General features: G+C 35.3%; 6 protein-coding genes across 9 annotated transcripts; 2 read left to right on the forward strand and 4 right to left on the reverse strand.

Annotated features, from left to right (window-relative positions):
• Window positions 1-577: 577 nt before the first annotated feature.
• On the forward strand, window positions 578-1,770 carry LOC113868114 (tetraspanin-2-like). The gene is made up of 2 exons (XM_027503679.1): window positions 578-1,075; window positions 1,459-1,770. Exons 1-2 carry the CDS (start codon window positions 578-580, stop codon window positions 1,768-1,770), a joined length of 810 nt encoding a protein of 269 aa, XP_027359480.1.
• Window positions 1,771-2,133: 363 nt separating this feature from the next.
• Window positions 2,134-6,534, reverse strand: LOC113867224. Of its 3 annotated transcripts, XM_027502383.1 has the most exons (9): window positions 6,356-6,534; window positions 5,928-6,286; window positions 5,770-5,837; window positions 5,422-5,569; window positions 5,259-5,339; window positions 4,904-4,990; window positions 3,660-3,745; window positions 3,177-3,297; window positions 2,134-2,535 (listed from the first exon to the last, which is right to left on the reverse strand). In XM_027502383.1, the coding sequence occupies exons 2-9, from the start codon at window positions 6,174-6,176 to the stop codon at window positions 2,458-2,460; spliced, it is 918 nt and encodes a 305-aa protein (XP_027358184.1). In that variant the 5' UTR covers window positions 6,177-6,286; window positions 6,356-6,534; the 3' UTR covers window positions 2,134-2,457. The 3 variants fall into 3 exon arrangements, with proteins under 3 accessions (XP_027358184.1, XP_027358183.1, XP_027358182.1); XM_027502382.1 differs by having other exon boundaries at window positions 5,928-6,443; XM_027502381.1 differs by having other exon boundaries at window positions 2,239-2,535; window positions 5,770-6,443.
• A 2,921-nt stretch (window positions 6,535-9,455) lies between these two features.
• Window positions 9,456-10,651, forward strand: LOC113867719 (cytidine deaminase 1-like). The gene has a single exon (XM_027503156.1). It carries the CDS (start codon window positions 9,610-9,612, stop codon window positions 10,492-10,494), a length of 885 nt encoding a protein of 294 aa, XP_027358957.1. The 5' UTR covers window positions 9,456-9,609; the 3' UTR covers window positions 10,495-10,651.
• A 1,642-nt stretch (window positions 10,652-12,293) lies between these two features.
• LOC113868169 (PRA1 family protein F2-like) lies at window positions 12,294-12,896 on the reverse strand. The gene has a single exon (XM_027503755.1). The coding sequence runs from the start codon at window positions 12,894-12,896 to the stop codon at window positions 12,294-12,296; it is 603 nt and encodes a 200-aa protein (XP_027359556.1).
• A 1,308-nt stretch (window positions 12,897-14,204) lies between these two features.
• On the reverse strand, window positions 14,205-18,846 carry LOC113867318 (thioredoxin-like 2, chloroplastic). 2 transcript variants are annotated; one of them, XM_027502569.1, is made up of 4 exons: window positions 18,341-18,846; window positions 16,622-16,801; window positions 15,436-15,600; window positions 14,205-14,643 (listed from the first exon to the last, which is right to left on the reverse strand). In XM_027502569.1, exons 1-4 carry the CDS (start codon window positions 18,533-18,535, stop codon window positions 14,512-14,514), a joined length of 672 nt encoding a protein of 223 aa, XP_027358370.1. In that variant the 5' UTR covers window positions 18,536-18,846; the 3' UTR covers window positions 14,205-14,511. The 2 variants fall into 2 exon arrangements, with proteins under 2 accessions (XP_027358370.1, XP_027358371.1); XM_027502570.1 differs by having other exon boundaries at window positions 14,236-14,937; window positions 18,341-18,778.
• A 697-nt stretch (window positions 18,847-19,543) lies between these two features.
• LOC113867325 (ectonucleotide pyrophosphatase/phosphodiesterase family member 3) lies at window positions 19,544-22,378 on the reverse strand. The gene has a single exon (XM_027502580.1). It carries the CDS (start codon window positions 22,331-22,333, stop codon window positions 20,921-20,923), a length of 1,413 nt encoding a protein of 470 aa, XP_027358381.1. The 5' UTR covers window positions 22,334-22,378; the 3' UTR covers window positions 19,544-20,920.
• Between the last annotated feature and the right edge of the window lie 1,439 nt (window positions 22,379-23,817).

Raw genomic sequence — 23,817 nt, forward strand, 5'->3', positions numbered from 1 at the left:
GTATCCTTTTTATCCTCCTTTTATACTTTGGTTATTTTTAACATTTCAAATTCTTTTGCCAAAGAACACTGAAAAATTGTTCTCAATAAACAAATGGTTCTTCACCACATTTATCCATGGATCAGTTTAGCCACCCAATAAAACTTCAGCCAGCAAAGATACGTCTTTGCTTTAACAAATTTATAATCTATTTTTACTGCATTGCTCCAGTAATTAAAAAGGATGCACACTAAAGTGTGGTGCACCTAACGTGGCCTAATTTAATTAATTCCTATTCTGATCTACATCTCCATAAGAATGCATCATAAAGTGTGAGGTGTGGATACTCCACCAAAAGACACACATAAGGTGGGTTTAGAATTTCTTTTTCTCTTGACGAACTCGAGAACACTAGTTAATTCGAATGAAAAAATTATATATAATAATAATTTGAAAATATACAGAAATTCATGTGCATTTGAACGCCAAATAAAGTCCCCACCACCATAGCATCACCGTATATATGTTTGTGTTCCTCTACTTGACTCACTTTACTTGTGAGTTTCCAATAACACTTTATGCAAAGCATCAAATTCCAATGGGAGTAAGCAACAACATAACTTCAGTGCTGAACTTCATAGCCCTGTTGGCCTCAATACCAATAATAGGTGCTGGCGTATGGTTAGCCTCAAAGGCAGACAATGAGTGCATACACAACTTCCGTTGGCACGTTCTGATCCTTGGCATTCTCATCCTCATCGTTTCTCTTGCTGGTTTTGTGGGTGCTTACTGGAACAAACAGGGTCTCTTGGCCTTTTACCTTTGCTGCATGGCAATCCTCATCGCTCTTCTCCTTTTCCTCCTCCTCTTTGCATTCATAGTTACCCGACCCGATGGAAGCTATGATGTTCAAGGAAGAGGGTACAAAGAGTCTAGCCTTGATGGCTTCTCCCCCTGGCTCAGACACCATGTCACCACTTCTGGGAGTTGGCAGAAGATAAGGACTTGTTTGGCTGATTCTCATGTCTGCATTAAACTCACCCAGGATTACATCACTGCTCATCAATTCTTCAACTCTCCTATCTCTCCTTTACAGGTATCTCTCTCTCTCTCTCGATTACTTGGCCCACCACCCATGACATGGTTCACTATTTGCTGTTTAGATTAGAGGTTAATAAGCATCCCATCCCTGTACTGTGACATACCTCAAGATAGACTAGCATGGGTAAACTAGAATTAGAAGGAAAAAAATAGTATAAAAAATAATAAGACAAGTTTAAAATAATTTGTTTTTCTAATTTTTTATTTTTTTTTTTAAATTCTCTCATTTAACTTGATGAAACAAGTTTTATTTATTTTTTATATTTTTTTTTCTTAAAAACTTGTAGGGAGGTTTACTCAAACTAAGTTATTTTATAGCATGTTTTTATTCTCCTTGGAAAATAAAACTCTTGTTAATCAACTACCCTTATGTGACAGTCAGGATGTTGTAAACCTCCAACTGCTTGTGGGTACAATTATGTGAACCCTACACTGTGGATAAATCCAGTGAATCCAATGGCAGACCCCGATTGCTACTTGTGGAACAATGACCAGAACCAGCTCTGCTACGATTGCAATGCATGCAAAGCAGGTCTACTGGGGAACCTAAGAGAAGAATGGAGGAAAGCCAATATCATTTTGATTGTGGCTGTTGTTGTCCTCATTTGGGTTTATCTCATTGCCTGTAGTGCCTTCAAAAATGCTCAAACACAAGACCTATTCCGCCGTTACAAAAGGGGTTGGGTTTGATCATGTTTCCTCCCCACATATTCAAGGTTTTTCTTTTAAGCTTCTCTTTCTTAGTAAATATACAATTTTGTCTCTACAAAGTAACAATCTATGTTGATTAAATGCTTCAAAGTTTGTGTAGTTTCCAAACTTTATGATAAAATAGTCTTCTTAGTTCATGGACAAGTTCAGAAATTAAATTATCCATGGCTTCGTGTATGTATTTTAAATAAACGTTGGTACTAAGATGCTGGTATCACAATCTCGACATGCATGCGCGTAGGCAATGCACTTTAGTTGTATTTTAATTGCCTGATGGAGAAATACAAAAAGCAACCGACACCACCGACCGTAAAGAAACGAGTGCTTCTAAATTTTAATGCTTCAAGATCTTCCATTAACCGAAAGAGAGATCTTCCCAAACTAGCCATTTTTATGCATATGATTGTAGCATAGACGAAACATAGAACTTGGAATTCAGTTTGTGTCCAATGCTGGGGGCAACAAGTACTAACAGTTTCAAAATTTATGCTGTGTCCAATACATTATCTATTACTTCATATAATGATGTGATATTGAGTACATAGCCATGAAGGGCTTCGTGCACAACAAACATTGCTACAAAAAAATGTAATATGAACAAATTCTCCCATTAGAGTCACTGCTGATACGTAAATACAATGCTACATGTTCTCTTTCCAATATCTCTCAAGCTGTAGAGAGCTTCCTAGAGTACACTATGTACATAGGATCAGACCGTCCAGGATTAGGAGATATATCAACAGCCTACAGAAAAAGATGTAAACGGCATTGAGTTTTGAATTGAATAGCACTGCCATATTATATGAAACGTTGCAGAGACTTATCATGTCATAATTATTTCATGACTGGTAAAATTTAAAATTTTCGCTTTATAAATATTGGGAGCAAGCAGTTAAAGAAATTACCCTTCAGCATTACATGAAAGTGAAATCATACTATAATATATTAATAAACTGATCTTTGACGAGATTTTTAGTTAGGGGGGAAAAAGTGTCTTAGAAAGATGCGAAACATGGATGGATTACAAATGGCTAGTTTTGTTGCGGCCATGGTTATGGCTCAGATAAATCATAGGAAGTGTGAGTACGAATATACCACATTGGAGGAGGAAAAAGTTTGATTAAAGAAAAAAGAGTTTAAAGAGAAGCCTGTCCACATAAAATGTGTCAGCTTAAATGGGAAAAATAATTATGACCGTGCTGAGGGAGTTTCTATTGTTACTCTTACATGTCTATTGTCACTTCTATTTAAGAAATTTTTATGAAAAATACTTCTATTATTAATATAGTTATAAGAGAGAGAAAATAGTATTTTAAACAAAAATATTTAAATAAGAGTTCACAATACATGTAAGCATGGAAAGAAAATATCAATTATGGAATTACCTGAGGAGGTTCAAATCCTCCAGCATAATGGAAATAAGACCCAACAATCATGACGTGATCAGCATCCCCTGTTGATGTCCATATAGAAATGGCTTTTGTCCAGAAGCATCGGTTTGAAAAGCTAAAACATCATCGATATGGATCAGAGATACAAGATCAATAAAATATAGAACATCATCAAACAGAGAACGGGTATTGCAGTAGAGATGAGGCATTTGATTGTGTGCAATATGAAAAAGACAAGCATTTGTATACATTCTGATAATGTGGAAATTCACCGTATTAGAGCCTTAAAAAATTTGTTGACTCATAATCGGCATCTAAAAAATAACTAAAAAAGCCACCTTAATTAAGATAATTAAATATCCAAGAAAGCGGTTATATATAGGAAAATGCTTTGTGGCAAATTTTCTTTCAATTACTTTAACAAAACTGGTAATATGGAGTAATTTCAAAATAATAGATAATTGACAAGATTATCACCTCATTATGGCCAGTCCACCTGGCTTGAGTATTCTGCACATCTCCTTGAAAACATCAAGAGGCTTTGTTAGGTAATCAACACTGACCTGCAGGGCATATTCAGTTTTCAAGCTTCAAATGGCTGGCATATATACTAAACCTGGAATCTTACATTATCAAAACTCAGTCCTATTTCTAATTTAAGCAACAATTGTGATGTCCAGCACATTTCGGTGATTTGGTGCCGTTTTCTTTGACTTCCTAAACAAATAAATAATATTTTAATAAATGAATAGTAACTTCATTTGGCTATAAATAGCCGTGAGGAATGAAATCAGAATATGCATCGCAAGAGTGTTTATCAAGCATTGATAGAATTCTAGTGAGAGAAAAATAGAGTGTTGAGTAAATCTTAAGAGTGTGAGAAAAATACATTGGGGTGGGTATCATCTCTATTTTTTCTTGGTATTATAAAATTTGTAATATTTGAATAGGAAGTGGGTCTCACTGGGTACACTATATTTTACATCTCTTGTGTGATAGAGTGTTGAAAGGATATTGTAAATATCCCGAGATATAGTGGAATATTTTTCGGAGTTTGTCCCGTGGTTTTTCTTCCACATTGGAAGTTTTCCACGTTAAATATTGGTGTTCTTTATCTGCTTATTTTATTCAGTTAGAATAATTCTTAGTATGCTCTGTGGTTACAGTTTAGTCTGATCTTCCACATCAGAAAAGAATTATTTCTGTTATCCTTCCGTGGCTGATTGTTGGATTGCTGGAGAAGTGTGTATTTGTATTAGTGTTGTAACTGGAAAGGTTCTGGCTAAGGAAAGACTTGGTATTGAAGTGATCCGTTGTGATCCACCTCTCTTTCCTGGGAAGTATTCCAGTGCACACTTTACAAGTTATACCGCTGCGCTGTTAGATCTATTTATTAGGTCTGAATTATTGCTCGCCAGTTTACGTCAGAATTTTAATTTACACATCCAAATTATTCCGCATTTGAGCCCAACAACAATTGCTGTTTAAATCCCACAATTGTGTTTTCCACAGCTAAGAGTGATTTAAATCAGCTATGTGAAGAAAGAGTCAAATTATTTAAGAAGAAAAGTCCATTTTTATCAATAGTATCACCTAAAACTAGTGAATAGTTCAAAGAAACTAAAAAAAAATGAGCCATCATACATGTATGAGCAAGTACCATGCACCACTTGCAATACTTTCAAGCACCAAAGTTAGGATACGTGGAAAAGTATTTTTACCACATTAGTGATGATATCAAAAGAGTTATCCTCAAATGGGAGTTTGGGGTTCACATTTAAGTCTTGCACAACATACTCCGTGAGAACCTACAAAATCAGCAACTTCTATTAGTAGGGCCACATTTCCCTAGCAGAATAAAATTGTTGAGAATCTTAAGATATAACCAAGTCACTATTTTTAATTGAATTCAGGCTATAGGATCCTGAATTGAGAAGAAAAACAAATCTAAAAAATTCACCTTAAGAATACTAAATTCAGTTTAATTCCCAAAGTTAAAGCCCAATGGGCATCAGATAGCACAGAAAGAGTTTGGGGTTTACATTCAATACTTGCACAACACAACGCAATACTTACTGGGTTCCTCTTCAGTTCTTCTTCATTCATGCCTAATCCCACCACTCGGTCTTGCTTGTATCCTGATGGAAAATGGCTGACCTAATGCAAAGTGAAGATTTATGACAATATGCAGAAGCAATGCAACACCAGATAGAGAGAGTTAAGGTACTAAAACTCTTACCCAACTGCTACACATATCCAAGATGCTTACTCCAGGAGTGTTGCTAGGTGGGAAAACCTTGGAGTAATACTTAGTCAGAGCAGCAATTGCAGGATCATCAATGTGTGTCACAAATCGAGGTGTTTCATAGAACAAGGAATCTGATGACCTAAGGAGGAAAAGTTTCCGACTTTATACACAAAGACTAATAATAGGAAGAGGGTAAGAAATATTTGATTCTACAGTTACAAAACAGAACATGATTCATACATAACTCGCTAAAAAATCTGAATTTATGATATGGGATTCCTATTAAAATATGGAACACAGTGCAGAAATGAAAATGATCACTTAGGCATAGAAATTTACTCATCAAAGCGCTGGAAATCCTCATCCTTGAAGGGGAACTGCTCTGGCCATTCCACGTTCTTCAGTATCTGTAAGATGGGAATCAGAAAAACCAAAACAACTGAAATTGCAGCATTCAACAATTTTGCAACAACAACAACAACACCAAAACTAATCACCTCATCCACGGAGGGACCACCCGTTATCCTGGCAGAGGCAATGAAGGAGTTGTTGCCACTCATAGTCATAAACTGGGACAAGAACGAAGCTCCAAGGCCCAATACCATGCGGCGAGGACCCTTAATTCTCCATTTCCACTTCGCTCTTGCTCCAGAGGAACCAACAACACGTGTTGGACAACACCAACAAACTCCACCAGACACTGCTACCCTCGTATTCAACAACCTTAGTCCAAGGTAATTGGTCATCTTCCAAATGCAACTACCAGGTCAATCTCACCTTTCACCGTTCGATTATCCTCATTCCTCATCTCATTCAAGTGATGCACGTCCGTGTTACGTGTCTGCCTCCTAGCCTACTGCATAAAATAACTTTAAATTAAAAAAAATTTGAAAATCCTGCGGAGAAAATTAATTTTGGATTATACAATTACGACAATGTCTCATCATAATTCATCACATCCAAGACAATATTCCTGCAATTTTAATTCTTTTATCAACAATGAAGGGGTATGTGACCAATTTCAAATTGAAGAGCTAGTATATATTAATGTCTGAAGCGGTGCAATCGGAATGTAAATGTTTTTCTTTTTTTGGCATATCAGTCGAATGCAAATGATGATTATGGTGCTAATATAATATCCTTTTTCTTTTTTAATTTAAATTTACTATTATTAGTTGTTTATAGTCAGTTTTAAGTTATAGATATTGAAGCTAATATTTTTTTAAATTTTAAAATATGAAATATAATTAAATTAATTTTTAATTCCAAATTTTACGTTTATTTTTTTTTACAATGTGTGAAACAAATTAATTTGAAGTATTTTTTAAGTGTTTTAAAAATAATTTTTACACTATTTCTCCCCTCAAGTGACAAAACCAGAAGAAGGGAAACCTCTAGCCCAAAGTTGGAACTAAGAGCTAATTTGCCCAATAGGATCTCACACTGGACCACTAGTTGTGACATCTGAATGGCGATGCATGATTAATTAATATACCAATCAAAAACTATCTATCCTAACTCGGTTAGAGTAGACTTCTAGGTCCATCCTCAGAAGCTTGCATGCAATTACTACAATTTTGACTTGAACCAGCATGGCCCAGTTCATGAACTTGGACATAAAATACAAAACATTGAAAGAACAAGATTCTCTCTTGTGTATGATACAGAGAACAACGTCACAGCCAACAGCAACCAGGAAAATAAAACAGCAGCACCGCAGAAGAATTTATGGTATCTTCTAGAAATTAATGGAGAACATGAAACTTTATACAAATTTCGAATGAATTTACTGGTGACAAATTGTTGCATCATAGCTAACTATGCCAACAGGTTTTACCCAAAAAAATTTAAACACTCACAGGTTGTGGATATTTAATATTTTATGAAATCAGTAACATTTATCAATTGTGTGAGTATTATTGCTTATAAAACTTGAGAACAATTTAATAAACCGTATATAGATTTATCATAGAGTTGCTAAGAAACAACTCACTGAGCAGACATTCAATACAAGGAAGTTGATTTTTATACCTAAACGTCACTCCCTCTTATTAAAAACAAATTAGATATCAAACACAATTTTTCATTTTTATTTACTTTATAAAACAGAGAATTTGAGACCTTCAACAACTCTTGGTACGTTTCATTTTCAATGTATTAGTTTTGTCTGATCTTTTGTTTCTAATGAATAGAGTTGTCCTTTCATAGGATATCAATCCAAAACAAGCTCAAAAGTGAAATCAACTTCCAACTTTATTATACCACAAACGAAAACCAAAACAAGTTCCACCCATTTTCAACTAAAAGATAAATAGAAAAACAAGAGGGTTAAGAGAACTACCATCATATATAACTAAACTAAATGTGCTGTCTTTGTGGGTGATTAGGTAGGGGTGGCCTACCATGGACGTAACAATTCATTTTGGGAATCGTGGACCATGAAGTTGTAAATTTAATGACAATATATGTCACAAGCGACATGAAACCCGATATATAATATTGCTTGCAAGCTTGCAGCAACTATATGTGTACAAGCATAAATAAATATAAAAAAATAGAGATGTGAGTTTGAATCCAACGTATATGATTGCAAGTACATAGAATACAATATGATTTGTAAAGCCAAAAATTGAACCAAGTTCTCATTTTTGGCCTTGGATCATGTAACAGATAATGACGAACAAGCACAAAATAATGTGCTACAGCATAAACAATTTAAAACTTCATAGTATAAAGCTATTTTAATCATGATCTGTTTCTTTGCTTAATTATAACTAAGAGTGATCTAATTCAATTAAATATAAATAAATATCAGTTGTTTTTACATTACATATAGTACATCATATCATGTTAACTCAATATTAACTTTGAGATATTTAATTTTTATCATTTTATTTTTCTTCTCCAATTCTTAAATTCCTATAATTTTAACATAGTAAACATAAATTTGATGGGATGTGTACTTTGTACATTAGCCTAATGATAATAGTTCATCTAGACACAAATTGTTTTTATTTTTCTTCAATGAAACAACCCATTATTTTCTTGGAAAATGGGAGGAAATTTAATCATATGAGATGTTAAATTAAAAAAAGCAGTTGTTTGCATTAAGAACATTGTAAATATGGGTTGACGAGACCTTTTCCTTCTTTAATTCCATTCGTCTTCTACAATGTAATACGCAACCTAAGATAACCACCAAACAAAGAACTAAATATGTAATTTTCGCATTAAACAAAGTTGATAACGGCAAGCTATGTCTCTTTAATTCTTCGTATTTGGTTAAAAAAATTGACAATTGCTTTATGGACATGTTAGGGAAACTTTGCTCATATATTCCTTCTTTTCTTTTTTAACTTAATTTTCCTTTTTCTTAGGTCTGCACACAGGTCCGTTGAGTTTGATGGGATGTTCAAATTAAGCAACTAATTAATTGATTTTTGTACTTATATAAATGATATTTAGATGAGTGGCATTCAAACTGATATTTGAGGAACATAATAAGGCATTAAGCATTATGTATCTCGTACTCTCACCATAATTCCATGAGGAAGATGACTAAGACTTTTGCAAGGGTTTGATGTGGGGAAATGTCATTGGTACCCTTCCATTAGCCATTTTATATCAATTCAGAAACACATCTTTGTGATATTTTTCAATTATTGAGGTTAGGATGTGTCCCACGAAGTTTAGTTTATGCCTTCGCTCGACATATCTTTTTGTCTTGTGTAAGAAAAATACAACAATAGAATGTGACATTTTTAAATTCATAATCATAAACAATGAGAAGTAGATCTTGCTACGCCAAACACACCCAAGCTCACTCAATATACTCTTCTTTTCTATATATATATATAGTTAACAATGGTTAATTACCAGTGACTTTCGCTTTTAAAGTCCATTATTAGTATTATAAATTAATAGCTTGACTATTTATTTTATATACACATATACAATTTCACTTACAATTTAGGAAAATACAAGTGTGAACTTAATTAAAAATAAGGTATATGAAAAGAAAAAGAGAAGATTATTATTATATTAAATTAATTGTAGAAGAGGAATTATTGGTGGGAAAAAGGAAGTTGGTGGGTGTGTGTATAAATAAGAGTCACGAGGTCGAAACTCATTCCCCTTGCCTTCGCCGTTCTTACTCATTCCATCATTGTGGGAAAGACAATGGATCAGGCCAAGCCCAGATTCCTAATCGAAGCAACGGAAGCAGAGTCCATGGGCCAATCATCGGGCCTGTCACTGACCCAACTCCTCCCATCGCTGGTGTCGTGGGCGCAGTCGCTGGCCCGGGTCCCCATCTCAAAGTTCCCGGTAGCAGCCGTCGGACTTGGGGCGTCGGGTCGGATCTTTGTCGGTGTTAACGTCGAGTTCCCGGGTCTCCCTTTCCACCACACAATCCACGCCGAACAGTTCCTCGTCGCCAACCTCGCCATCAATGCCGAGACTCGCCTCGAGTCCTTCGCCGTCTCCGCCGCCCCTTGCGGCCATTGCCGGCAATTCCTCCAAGAAATCCGTGACGCCCCCGACATCCAAATCCTCATCACAGACACCGAAGCTCCTCAACTCACCCCTCTCTCTCACTTCCTCTCTCACCGTTTTGGCCCTCACGACCTTCTCCCCAAAGGCGTTCCTCTTCTCCTCGAACCTCACAACAACGCTCTTTCCCTTCCCTCTCATCTCACTCTCAACTACTCTAACCCTAAGTTACAGCTCGCCGCCTTAGACGCCGCCAATCTCTCCCACGCGCCTTACAGTGGGTCCCCCTCCGGCGTCGCTCTTCTTGATTCTCAGGGTAACCTCTACAAAGGCTCTTACATTGAATCCGCTGCTTATAACCCCAGCTTGGGTCCACTCCAGGCGGCCATCGTGGCCTTCGTCGCTGCCGGCGCCGGCGAGTACGAGGACATCGTGGCGGCGGCGTTGGTGGAGAAGGAGGGAGCGGTTATAACGCAGGAGCACACGGCATGCTTGCTTCTTCAATCCATCTCCCCTCACTGCCACTTCAAGACCTTCCTTGCCATTTGTTCTTCTTCTCATCTTTCAACTTGAATGAGTCAATTAATTCATATTTTATATTTGATTTGGAAAGCACCCTCATCTCATGTAACCATTTATTTCCTCCCCAACTTATGTTATGGTCACCCACATGCTGTATAATAAAATTAATCTCCTTATTATTATGCCTCCCTTTTTCGAATGGAATTTTAATTTGCTAAAACCATATACTAATTCTTCAAAGTTGGAACTAGCAATTGCAAGCAACCTTGAACCTTATACGCCAAACCTTTGACTGAATGGGGCATGTCCTCTCTTGCCACATTAATTTCCTAGGATCAAGGAATAGGAGCAATCCTCTCGACATATTTGCAGAACATATAAAGAAAGCATATTCGTGTGCTTAAAGGTTGCTCCTAATCAAATCAACTGATTCCTATAATTTAGATTTTCTTAAAAAAGGTTTTGATGCGATACAGTTCTATACACGACGACGTGAGTCTTTCAACTAAACTATTATTCCCATACATGTGTATGTATATATTATGGGTATGGCCCCTTTTTATTTTCATAGCATTGCATTGCACTGTTCAACATACGTCTACGTGTAACGTAAAAAAGAAAGGGTGGGGTGCCATTCTTTGGAAGCCTTTTTAACGTTACTTTTGGGAAATAGTTGATATCAGTGTCATGAGGACAACAAAAGGGGCTTTTATCCTCCGTATTGGCATCAAAATATGCAGCACTGCCACTTTTTGGACCACCTCTCTTCTGCACTCCAATTGGTACCTTCGCTTGTGGAGTATGACGTGGTCGAACTTCCACCTTAAGGCACCTTAATTAAGTTCAGATATGTGTTGCTTAAGCAGATATGTGTTGCCACGTCATCTAATATCAACTTTCTTTCTGCAATTTCTCGTGTTTATTATCAAAATCCACCACCATAGCGGAATAATTTGGAACAAGTTTTTTCTTTTGATGAGACATCATTTGGAACTAGCCAGTTTTCATATCATTAATTCCCATCAAACATGTCTTTTTCTCAATAACCATTCAAAGTGACAAGGGACTAGAGGCTACGATAAACATTTGAAAAGCAAAGTGACAAGGTTGAGTTTATCTGCCAAGTAGATTTAGTTATCCATGGGGGCACTTTCGTTAAAACACCTCCACCTTAAAAAGAACAATAAAAACAAATTTTGATCTAGATTTTAGGTTGTCATCATAGTATCATTTTTCTTATTCTAGTCGTCCAAGCAACTGGCGTTATGAAGAGCGTTGCTGGCTCATTCGACAAGATTATGTGCTTTGTATTCAATTTGAAATGGTGGGGTAGCTAGAAAGGACTTAATTATCATTTGAAACCACTTGTGCTAGTTGCAATTGGCAGATGATGCCTAACTAGCTCGAGTCTTGACAATGTATGTGCAAGCTTGCATTTCCTAAACCATCTAAATTGCCACTCTCACACTCTCTCATGTGTGGTTGTGTGCAAATTGCAATGCAAACTGGCAAGGAAGTGTTTCAACTTTCAATTAGGACGCAACTGTTATTTTTGAGCTATAGAGTATAGACAGCTAATTATCAACTTTAGAAAATTGAAAAATCCCTCGGTTCACCATCAAGACAATGAATGAATTCATGTTTTACCCGCAATAGAGGCAAATAATTTTCTCAATATTATCCACTCTCAATTCATAGAGACTACATTATGGGATTAAGATAAGCTAGCTTCAGAGAAATGACAAAAGAGTCAATCCAATTTGGATGAACAATATATTGGATAATTATGATTCAACAATCAATATATTCTAAATTGTGACAGTAGCATTTCCAGTTTAGGCAATTTGCTTCTAAGGCAAAGTAAAAGAAGAGGAACCAGCTTGTCTAAGGGGGACTTTGACAACCTCTCCAACAACTCTTAGAATCCCTACATCTTCATCCATAGTAAACAGATCCTCTGTTTCTCTCGTTATAGCATGCACCAACACAACCGCTAAAGCCACACACATACCTACTGTCACATTGTGAGTTACATTGGTCAGAACAAGCAAACCAACGGTGATCAACAACAAAGAGATAACCACCAATCGCTCATCGATCTCAAACCTTAAAATTACCAAAGGAGTGTTTCGTAGGAAATATAAGTACAACCATGCAATCATCATAACAACTAATATGATAAGTGAAATGGGGTGTCCTAATAAGCTTAGGAAAAGCACAAGCAATATGATAATGACGTAGTTTGAACGAAAATGTTTAGCATTTGTGTTGATTCTTTGGATTGAACCATAGAAGGAAGATGGAAGTTTGAGATGAGAAAGTTGGATCATTTCCTTCCATGGTCTTGTTGTGCCTAAACCCGCTTGGATCTGATCTTTGGCCTGTGAAACAAAAATCGATTTTGAATTTGTTGAAACCTCTGCATCTTCTGATATTGTTCCATATGTAGTCATTTTCCTCTGTTTATTGAGAGGAAGGTGGAGAAGGAATGAGAGTGAATGCAATTTAGTTATTAGTTCACCTTCGATACGAGATGTCAGTTGAGCATTGTTAAGAGTATGAGAATGTTTGACCGAGTATAAGATCATACATAGAATAATATGAGAATGTTTGTTGTATTCTAAATTTAATTCAACAGCTACCACACGTTATATTTATTTATGAATCTTGCTATTTGGTACGAATGATAAGTCATCAATTTTGACGAATTCAAATCTGTCTAATGAAGATTTTGTATTATACTACAATACATGGGTGGGTAATTGGCATTTAATTAATTAATTTATTTATGAAACCTCATGTTATATTATAATTGGACTGAGAGAGTACTCATTAACAACACAAGAACTTCTCATTTTCTAGAGCTCAACAATGGGCAAAGGACAAAGGAAATGATTGCTGTTTTAACCAATCAATCAGACTGTAACATAACAAACCCATATGTTGTGGATCTCTTCGCTTTTCTAGGACATGCTCTCGCGATACATGATACACTCGGAACAATGATCTTCCAAGACCAAAAAAAAGAACAATGTCTTTTTTTCCTTTTTCGCAAATGGAATTTCACTAAACAGAAACTAAGTTTACTTGGTCAGGATATCAAGGGTGCTAGAGTTGAAAATAACAATTCTCGTAAAGATTTATCACGTATTGAATAATAATTTACATATTCAAATTAACTTATTTAAAAAATGTTTTTCTAATAGAATTTAAAGAAAGTGGTATTTTTCTAGAATTAATTTTCCTAAACATGAAAGTAGCCATAATTTTTGGAAGTTAAAGAAATCATATTATCATAAATTTTTAAAATATATGATTATTCAACCCCTCATTTGACCACAAATTATATCATTGTATTTAGTAAAAAATATTTGTGGTATAGAACAAATAACATATATATACTAAGCAAGAGAGAATGAGAAAATTTATATTAATGCCGATATAGATATCCATTGAAAAGGAAGCTGTTCTTTCATCTTCCCTCCAGATATTCTGAGGATAGGGTGATGAAAGAATAGAGTCGTATTCATGCGAAACTTAATATATGGTAACATATCCATCTTTCAAAATAAAATTTAAAGCTATAATATGTGTATATTACAAAATGAATAATAAATATATTCCCATGTTTAAAATGCATCATGAGCTAGAGTCTAGTATAACATAAATATTTAAATTAATTTGAAATATCCTTTTCTTTAACATTCGTTGGCTTTGTCAGATTTAGCAAAAGAATTGAACCAAAACAAGTCGTATTCAGCCCACAGACGCAGCAAATTTGCAATCAAATTCAATTCAAAACCTAACATTTCATTTCACTAAAGTTTTCAAGTACTTGATTACAATCAGCTGACGAATGGTCAAGAATGAAACAGAACAAACAATTCTGCTTGATATCCTTGTAAAACGGGAAAAAATTAATTATAATAATAATGATAATAATTAAAGGGTAAATATACAGAGTACATATATCCTTCAAATCATGGGTTTCTCTGGACCACAGCCTACTTTGGGGTTTCCCTTTGTGAGACAGCTTATAATACAGATGTATGAATAGAAGTACTGCGCTTAAACAGATTCTGCTGGTCTGTCCTTAGGAACAGAGGAAGGTTCAACAAGCAAATCACCAATGCCCTTAGGTGGACCAATGCTGCATCGAGCTGTGTTATGTGTCTCAATGGCATCCTTTATTTTTTGAAACTGCAATTTCCAAATGAACCATTAGCTGATTAACAAATTAATACATTTGGCTCCCAGCATTCTATATAATTATGTTCTATCCACTATTATAAGCTTATATACCCATCATCATATATTTGTTTTTAGGCATCCCACTTGCCCCGCAAGTTTGTAATCAAGTCTTGTGCTTAATGAGGAAAACTGGTCAGTTAACATGTGTTTCTGTGTACTTGATTATGCCTTTTTCTGAATTCAACCGGCCAACCAAGAACTCAAACAGGTATTATTATGACCATCTTCTTGCAACCAGCTACGCTGTACAATTCATAGGGTCTTTAAGCGAATGATGCAATATGCCAAAAGAGAAAATGCCTAGGAATCAGCAATATTTAAAGGCATTATTCATTGATTTTATGGACTCTTGTCCTTTCCTCCAAGTTATGAAGTATGCAATAATGTTTGGCAAGTCAAGAGTATAAGGGTGTGTTCAGTTTGTGAAAATATTTTTTATTTTCAGTTCACATTTTCATGAATAATTATGAAAAAACCACCTTATTTTTCCATTGTTTCTTGTTTTCAAATATTTATGCAAGGAATAGTGAAATCTTTGAAAAATGGGACTTAAAACAAGTTAATGTTTTGTAATTATTAACGAAAAAAAGAAATAACATGACAATATTTTCTCAAACCAAGCAGGATTGCAGTTCAAAAATGCCTGGGTTCAGAATCGGCACCAATCAGCAACCACTGTTCATTCACTTGCAACAAAGCCAGAAATGCTATGCATACACAGAAGTAAAAAGTAAGAATCACCTTGGCTAGTGAACATGAAAATGATTCAAGCTGCCCCTCGGCCCCACGATAAAAGTGGAAGAATGGAAGTACTTTAACATTCAGACTTTTGCACATTGGCTTATTCTCATCAAAATTTACTTTTAGGAAAAGAATTTCAGGGTGATCTTCAGCTGTTCTGCAAAGCTGCCAAATCCATTTAAGAAAGATATCAAGAGTCAGGGCAGCTGGAATAAAATTTCGGCAGCATGCAAAAAAAAAAATAATAATAATAAAATAAATTTAAAATATTGCCCTAACTTAAATATGTTCTTGCTGCAAATTTTTTTTCTTTTATTCAGCTATAAATAAACCAATGCCTCCCTGCCAAATCCTGATAAGATTTATTTAATCAAGCTCTCTCTCTCCACCGTCCAGTGTCATGTGCAGTAAGCACCAAAGTGGATCCCTGAATCACCAACCAGAATTGGACAACCAGGATCCTTATATAGTAGTGTTTAATTACAAATGAGAATTGGAAAATGAAAATGGGACAGGCCCGAGACTTCCTAAGCAAATCAACCAAGGTCCATGAAAATATTTATCAGTAATTATGAGATGCAATTCAAAGGTTTCAGTTTGCCAGGTACAGAAAAAACAATATGTACTAATGTAGACTTGCTGATTAGTACCACTCCTACAACCAAACCAAGATATAAATTGTTAATCACATTTGACATACAACCCAGCCATTTACATAACTGTTATTAATCCTTTTTTGGTCAAAACATTTTTTACAAAAGGAATTTGTTCTAAGTATGCAGCAACTAGAAATATCTGATTCAAATTGAGAAATATGCTTTGAAGGTACAGTTGCAGACAGTATCTCAAACATGGCCACTTCAAAATCAGCATGAACCCCAGATCCAAATCAAATTCATGTTCGAGTAACAGGACTGGCATGGTATAGAATGGAATGCTAAGCATCCAGATCGGTGCATTCATAACAATTGAGACCAAAGTCACTTCCCACTAACTAAGACCCCGGCCAAAACTCAATATACTCTTTAGATGACCATGAATAATAGATCAGTGATGATTTTACCACTTGTTTAATTTTGAATGTGTAATCAACACAGTACAATTGAGAGCATGTACTTTTGCAACAAATAAAAAATCCCCTAGAAAGCAAAAGAAAAAGAGGATGAAATTCTGGAAGCAAGAGGACCTTGGGGTATAATGCTCGGCAAGAAGCACACCAAGTTCCATAAAATTCCACAATAACTAGTCTATCACCAGCTTGACTTAAAGCGCTCAGAAATTCCTGTGTGGAGTGAATGTCAATCATATTTGGTGCATTCTTTTCCCACCATTTTGGCTGACCAGTTTCAGCAACAGTTGCACATACCTGAAGCAAAGTGAGTTAAAGTCAACAAAAGGTGAGAGAAAAAACACATACTTTAGTAACCCATAGAATTTATTAACAAAAAATATAATAAAAACACAGTGCAGTCATTTGTTTACTATATAGCCAAGAGTTCCATCTTAATTCATTTCGCACATAAGCTCTTGATCACTAAAAATCCAAAGGAAAAAAAACAAACAATTTGCATTGATTCATAAGAATAAATGAAATATTCCAACAATTTATAGGCCATCTCAGATGGTCTAGTGAGAACATTTGAAAAGCATAGAGTGAGCATAACACAACTTGCAATGGAAACACAAAATAGCATTATCACTCTCCATCATGCTTTAAGCATGTCAAAACACAGAAAAGGTTCGGGGTAGTTAATAACACTTCATTGCTTGTGCCAGCTCAATAAAGTAGCAACAAATGCAGTTCATTTCATCTAACAATATAATTCATTGGTATTCACTATAAACTAAGAACATCACATCAGAGTGAGAGCATACATAAAAAGCATACGACAGTCCAAGGAAAGCCTTCTTTCTCAAACTGTTACTTTTCGGTACAAAAATTGAACACTACATAGCAGTGACATATTTTCCATTTTTGTGCGGATGCCTAGTTCAAAGTCGCAAATATCAAAATTCGCACACATGATTCGTATTCTTCTAACCTAGCAACAGATATCAGGGTTCTAATTGCCCCAGCTACTCCTCACATCCTATTCAAAAGGAAGACCTACAGAAAACATTTCCCATTCTCCAGTGGTAATGAAACAATGTCATTATAGTCATGCATTTTATGATCATGAATTTTAGCATCCAGCCCAAGCATATTTCAAAGAGGAGTCATATGCCAAAGTAATGGTAGTGGTATACACTTTTTAGTACAACACAAGTACTACAAATATTTAAGATGAGCAACAGAGAAAACCAAAATCTTTAAGCTTAGCCAGCCCTAGAAACTAGCAACCAAAACAATATCAATAGTATATCATAGTGGTGTGAAAATATGTTTGAAACTAAGCTGTTTGGAGTAAGCAACCTATGATTAAGTGTAATAGTAAATAACCAATTACTCTTTGAAAGATATAAAATCAGTTATATTAATCCTTGAAAGATGAAAAATACCGAGTAAATACTTGAAATGTGCACTCTACCAGTCAAATTAGTCCGTAAGTTGAAGGAGCTTAGGACTAATACGGACTAATTTGACCGATGAAACACATATTTCAGAGACGTAAGTGGTAATTTCCATCAAGTACTAAAGTGAGCAACACAAATCTTGCAGGGACTAAATAGATGGTTTATAACAATAGTAAAAAGGTTTTGTCCTACTCCTAACGTCACTTATTATGGGATAGGAAGGACAACATCCGGGAATTAACACCCAACCCAAGATTCAAATGTCAAATGGGAGCGTAATTTGAACAATTCAAAAACAAGGGGTAAGATGAAGTTACTTAATTTTTCAAGTTTCCTCTTTCCTAATTGCGAATGCATAGAATAGTGAAAAGGGGAGGGTTAAAAAAGTGACCTTGAAAGAAAGGAAGTGCCTTCTGGGGGTGAAAGCAAGAGTAGCAGGTGGCGCTGGAGAAGAAGCATAGGCGAGAGGAGAGAATAGCCTCTTAGAACTGTTGCCGGAGGGTGCGGGAGAGAGAGATATGAAGAGAGCGGAAGAGGAGAATCGAAGGGGCTGAAATTGTAATCGAATAACATCAACATGTGCCATTTACACAAGAAGGAAAGAGTGCTAGCGCTTCAAAAATGGTTGAATTGGACACATGAGATGATGAGAATGAGGACGGACACAAGAACAAGTGAATGGATTGTGTTGTGTGTTTAGAAAGGTGAAGAAAGGAGAAGCAAAGCAGATAAATAGTGCAGTCCCACGCCTTAATTGATATTTTCCTTAACCACCCCCAAACCAAATGCTTCTCCTTTTGTTATGCGTGTGTAATCTTTTCATGCCCCTCTTATCATTCATCATTACTTTTGGAAACTCTTCAGTGGAGAGTTTTTTTGCCCCCTCTTATCATTCATCATTATATTTTCCTTCCTACAACTTTAAATATTACTAAATTTAATTCTTAAAACTATACAAATATAAATTATCATCTTAAATTACTAAATATTGATCATTTTAATCTTTATTACTATAATTTTAAGATAAATATAATTATTTTAAGAACTAAATTCATTTATTTTTGTAATTTCTTACATTAATTAATTATATTATTCTTTCTCTTTTTTGTCACATTGAGAGATGTAATTGTAGATTATATTGTTTAAATATGGAAAGAAGATAGATAGAAGGCAAATCCAAAGTCTAATACCATGATCATACCTTAAGTTTTAGCAGTATCAGTCACAGAAGTGTTACGGAAGTTTACATAAAACTCACTAAATTTGCTTGTAGAAGTTTAAAGTAAAGTAAAGAAAACTTCCATCGAAATTACTGGAAGGAAATTTTCTTTGTTGTTTTTCAACATTTTTTGGCACAAGACTTCAATAGATAATTATAATTATAAAGATACATCTTATTATTATAAAACAATATTAGATTGAAATCAAAATATTAGTTGGAAGTTGGAACCAAATTATAATGAATATTTTTGTTAATTCCTAAGAGGAGAAAAATACTTGCACACAAATTATAAAATTAATGATAATTTCTCCCTTTAAAAACAAAGGACTTTCACAAATTCTTTTTTTTTTTTCTTGATTTTCTTGCACGACCATCATTAAGTAACGAAACAAATAACCTTTCATTCCCCAAGTCACGTTTTTGTTTTTATTTTTATTTTTATTTTTATTTTTTTGGGTCGATACCAAGTCACGTTTGATGACTACGATATGACAAAATGAACTTGTGGCCACGGTTTAAAAAGCTCGTCACATCAAACAATTTTGGTATTATTGGCTGCTAATTTCTGGTCAGATCACAAGTTCTCACCGTAGACCTCCCCAAGTTGAAAGGGTCATGAAATGGTAGATTATATTAAAACTTGAAAGGAAGCGTTTGGTTGAAGTTTTCTTTTAAAAAGAAAAAAATACAATTTCATTAATATTACTCTAGGGTGTACTATTTTGCCATGGAAATGTAGGACTCCCACGTCAAAGGAATGAAAGTGAGAGTATACAGAGCAAATACTATTTCAGGAAACCAAATTTACATTAAAGTATTTAACAAGGAAATCCAGCTTTCCATGTAAGCAGTTCCAAGAATGAAAAGGCATAAAATTGAACCAAACCCCCTCACCCTCCAAATCGAATTTTTGATTCAGCCATTTAGGTATCATTCACTTCCTACCTAATACCCAACACACACGTGTAATGACATAATTCCAAATTGAACTAGAACTATATGAATGATATCCCAGAAGAGGAACAATTAAGTAAAATGCCGAAGTTAACAAGGGAATCTATATATAGAAGAATCACATACAGAAAAGAGATGCTCCATCTACATCCCTATAGGTTCTCTCACCCAACAACAATGTTCCAGTAGTAAATGGTATTTGGGAAACAACAAGCCATTTGAAAAGTTAAAAGCACATTATTTGTCATTGCTTAAAAAAAGGGCAGGATCGTGTTGCAAACTCTGCCTGCAAAAGAGTGAAACGTAGGAGATGAAGGTGTTATACAACTCAACACCGGCCAAAGGCAAAATGTTGCATGTGTATCTCAGTCAACAAATAGAATAAACTTAACAAGAAACCACTCGTAGAACTAATATTAATATATGCTATTTGCATCTAGTATACTGATTTTTAACACACATAGAATTATGCTATTTGTTCGAGGCCTGCAGCTATTTAGGGTCTGCCCCACATCAGAATGTGAAAACATTAAACTTTCGAGAACAGCGTTTATTGAATTATAAACTGCATAGCGAACATAGCAGTAACCGAGTAACGTGTGGATCAAATTATGAAATAAAGAGGATCCATCAACAGATATAAAAATCAAAGTAATTCAAAGTGAAATTAGTTTAATCCTAAAAGAATCCAAGAATAAGATACACCTATTCTTTCTGCATCATCTCATCACCATGTTCATATTTCAAAGCATATTTCTTAGAAAACACACTCTCATCTCAAGCAACTCAGTTCTATTATGCACTAGGTAGAAGAACAGACTCCGGAAACGAGGCAGACCCATTATTGGACGAACCCTTAATCTTGAGGATGGAAGTAACCAAATTATAAATCTGAACATTCTCAAAGGAGGGTATCTTCCTCCCTCTCGCAAACTGAGGACCATGTCCAATGAAAATAGTCCTCATGGAAAAAAATGCACTGTCATAACCATGTGCCCCCCCACATTCCTTGTTACCAGTTCTACTCTGCTCAACCTTAAATCCTTCATCCACCAAACCAATTATGGGTGGAATCCGATTACTGGCCGCATAATGAAGGCGTTCTGGCAGATCTTCCTTGAGGTACACCCTCAACTTACCCCCATTCTCAACTTTCCCGGAATCCAACCCTTCATTGATCTTGGCAACAACATATGCAGGATCATAAGAAGGAGGTGGACGAATAGCAAGCAATGGAGTATAAGAGTGAATCCAATCAGGTTGAATCTTCAACCAAGGAGCCAAATCATCCAAAAAGATAAGCTTTTGATCACAAGTACCAACCATCCCATGATCACCCACCATAATAATAGTGACATCCTCAAAAACCCCTCTTTGTTCCAAACCCTTAATCAACCTCCCAATGATCCCATCAATTCTAGCAACAGCACGAGTAACCTCGGAATCATCAGGCCCAACCTGATGACCCTGATGATCAGGGTCCTCAAAATAAAGGGTCATAAACGAAGGGATTTCATCGCTAGGCAAATCAAAATACTCCAAAATAGCATCTACCCTATCCTCAAAGGGAACAGAACCATTATAGTGCATACAATAGCCCGAAGGGCAAGTCCAGGAACCTTTGTGTACCTCAGAACCAGGCCAGAAGTAGGTGGCTGCTTTGAGGCCGTTGTCGACGACGGTTTCCCAAAGGGGGTGGCCGAGCCACCACTTGGGGTCGTGGGTGGCCATGGTGAACTTTTCGCCGGTGAAGGGGTCGAAGAAGAAGTTGTTGATGATGCCATGGTGAGGAGGGTAGAGACCAGTGACGATGGAGTAGTGATTGGGGAAGGTGAGGGTGGGGAAGACAGGAATCAAACCGGTTTCGGCTTCTGTGCCGTTTTGGATCAAACGACGGATGTTGGGGGCGGGGTTCTTGAACTGGTACCCGAAACGAAAGCCGTCTGAGGAAATGAGGAGAATGACGTCGTGTTGGAGCTTTGTGAGAGGTCGTGCGGCGTGTGATGTTGGTGTTGTTGAGGTGTAAAAGAAGAGGAAGGAGAAGAGGAAGGCGACGAGGAAGGCCCCGGAAGCAGAGAGAGACATCAGGAGAAGGAGGGGTTTGTGGGGCGTTGAATGGCGAGGGAGAGTGAGAGTGAGGAGAGGGGTTGACGTTGATGCCTCTTCTTCATCTTTTTCTTCTTTTCTCTGCTTTTGTTTTGTTGCCATTTTTCCTTCACTCTATCTCTTACCGTCGCTTCTTCTTTTTCTTCTCAGATCCGATTCCTTTCACACAAGACAACCACCTCTTTGTTATTTCCCACTAATTAGTCCAAGGCAAAAGACAACATTTTAGATTTCATCCATACTTAAATTTCAATAATATATTTTTACTACAAAATTATATAATAAGTTTTTATATTTTTATCATATTATTTACTTTGTTATTTTTTATTTAAATAGTGAATTTTGTCTCTTCTTTTAAAGTGGGAGTAAAGATAAAATGAGTAAATGTTCATAGCTTTTCTCAAGCAACTCTGATCCTTTCTTCCCACCTCTTCCTCTTCTGTCTCCCATTCATCTCCTTTTTCCTCTTCCTTTGCAACAATTTGCCAAGTACTTCCATAACTTGCTTCAAATTCCTTCTATCACACAAACTATGCAAAATTGCATCATAAGTAATGACATTCTTAGTCCTGCTCATGCAAAACTCACGAATTAAAAGCAATGCAGGCAATGCCTTTATTAGTTATATACTTAAGAAACTTAAAATCTCCCTCCAATCCCATTTCTAATCAACATTAGTGATGATTAATCTCAAACTCTTCAAAATTTAAGAAAGCATTGGCCCCATTTGGTGAGGATTCTACCCATTTAAATATAATTTTGGGAATCTTTCAAAATACTGCAAATTACCATTAAAATTGGCAGAAGTTTCATGTTTCGAAATTTCAAAGATATAATGCCTTTAGATTTCTAAAGCTAATACCTTTAGATTTTTAGACCTAATGCTTTTACATTTCTAAAGCTACTAACCCTAGTATCATTAAACAGAACAAACAAATGAGATTTATAGGACATACATATCAGCACCAACTTAAAAGCAGACTCTGTTATAACTTTCTTTGCCGAAGTGTTCATAGGATGAAGATGAAAGGAAAAAAAGAAGTTGAATAATAATAGGTAGTAAAAAAAATTTAACGGAGTTAATTTCTTTATCAGCAAATAACTTATTCAAAATATTTTTAAAAATTAGATGATCAAAATGAATAAAAAAATTCAAAACTTATCTTAAAATAGACAAAAAAAATACTATTTTTTGTATTAATTATATTTATAAAATTCGTCAATTTAAATTAAAGGTAGATAAAGTCTCTTTTCCACACTTTACACATTTTGTGACTTTATTATCTTTCTAAAATATTCATTGCCCCACTAGTTTATATAAATTTTTAAAAATGTTTTTATTAATTAAATTTAACATAAAAAATTAAATAATTTTTAATGAATATTGACAAGTGATAATTGATATTTTTAAGATAGTATTTAGAATATGAATTTTGACAATTGTATTTAGAATATACATTTTCTTTGCATTCTTTTTTAATACTTTTTATTTTATCTTTTATATTAGAAAATCTTACTATCTTCTAACTCTTTAACTGTTAACTTTTAAAAACTAGTTTGGTCATTAAATCTTATTAAAATTTTAA

The sequence above is a fragment of the Abrus precatorius genome, unplaced genomic scaffold (assembly GCF_003935025.1).
Source record: "Abrus precatorius isolate BTA unplaced genomic scaffold, Abrus_2018 Scaffold5, whole genome shotgun sequence".
Lineage (NCBI taxonomy): Eukaryota > Viridiplantae > Streptophyta > Magnoliopsida > Fabales > Fabaceae > Abrus > Abrus precatorius.

Excerpts from the sequence above, each read along its gene's own strand:
- LOC113867325 (XM_027502580.1), bottom strand. The coding sequence starts at position 22,333 with ATGGCAACAAAACAAAAGCAGAGAAAAGAAGAAAAAGATGAAGAAGAG.
- LOC113867318 (XM_027502569.1), bottom strand. The coding sequence starts at position 18,535 with ATGGCACATGTTGATGTTATTCGATTACAATTTCAGCCCCTTCGATTC. Across the intron at positions 16,802-18,340 it reads GGCACTTCCTTTCTTTCAAG|GTATGTGCAACTGTTGCTGA; the intron begins GTCACTTTTTTA and ends ACTTTGCTTCAG. Across the intron at positions 15,601-16,621 it reads GCCGAGCATTATACCCCAAG|CTTTGCAGAACAGCTGAAGA; the intron begins GTCCTCTTGCTT and ends TGGATTTGGCAG.
- LOC113868169 (XM_027503755.1), bottom strand. The coding sequence starts at position 12,896 with ATGACTACATATGGAACAATATCAGAAGATGCAGAGGTTTCAACAAAT.
- LOC113867719 (XM_027503156.1), top strand. The coding sequence starts at position 9,610 with ATGGATCAGGCCAAGCCCAGATTCCTAATCGAAGCAACGGAAGCAGAG.
- LOC113868114 (XM_027503679.1), top strand. The coding sequence starts at position 578 with ATGGGAGTAAGCAACAACATAACTTCAGTGCTGAACTTCATAGCCCTG. Across the intron at positions 1,076-1,458 it reads CTCCTATCTCTCCTTTACAG|TCAGGATGTTGTAAACCTCC; the intron begins GTATCTCTCTCT and ends CTTATGTGACAG.
- LOC113867224 (XM_027502381.1), bottom strand. The coding sequence starts at position 6,176 with ATGACCAATTACCTTGGACTAAGGTTGTTGAATACGAGGGTAGCAGTG. Across the intron at positions 5,340-5,421 it reads TGGATATGTGTAGCAGTTGG|GTCAGCCATTTTCCATCAGG; the intron begins GTAAGAGTTTTA and ends ACTTTGCATTAG. Across the intron at positions 4,991-5,258 it reads AAGAACTGAAGAGGAACCCA|GTTCTCACGGAGTATGTTGT; the intron begins GTAAGTATTGCG and ends CTGATTTTGTAG.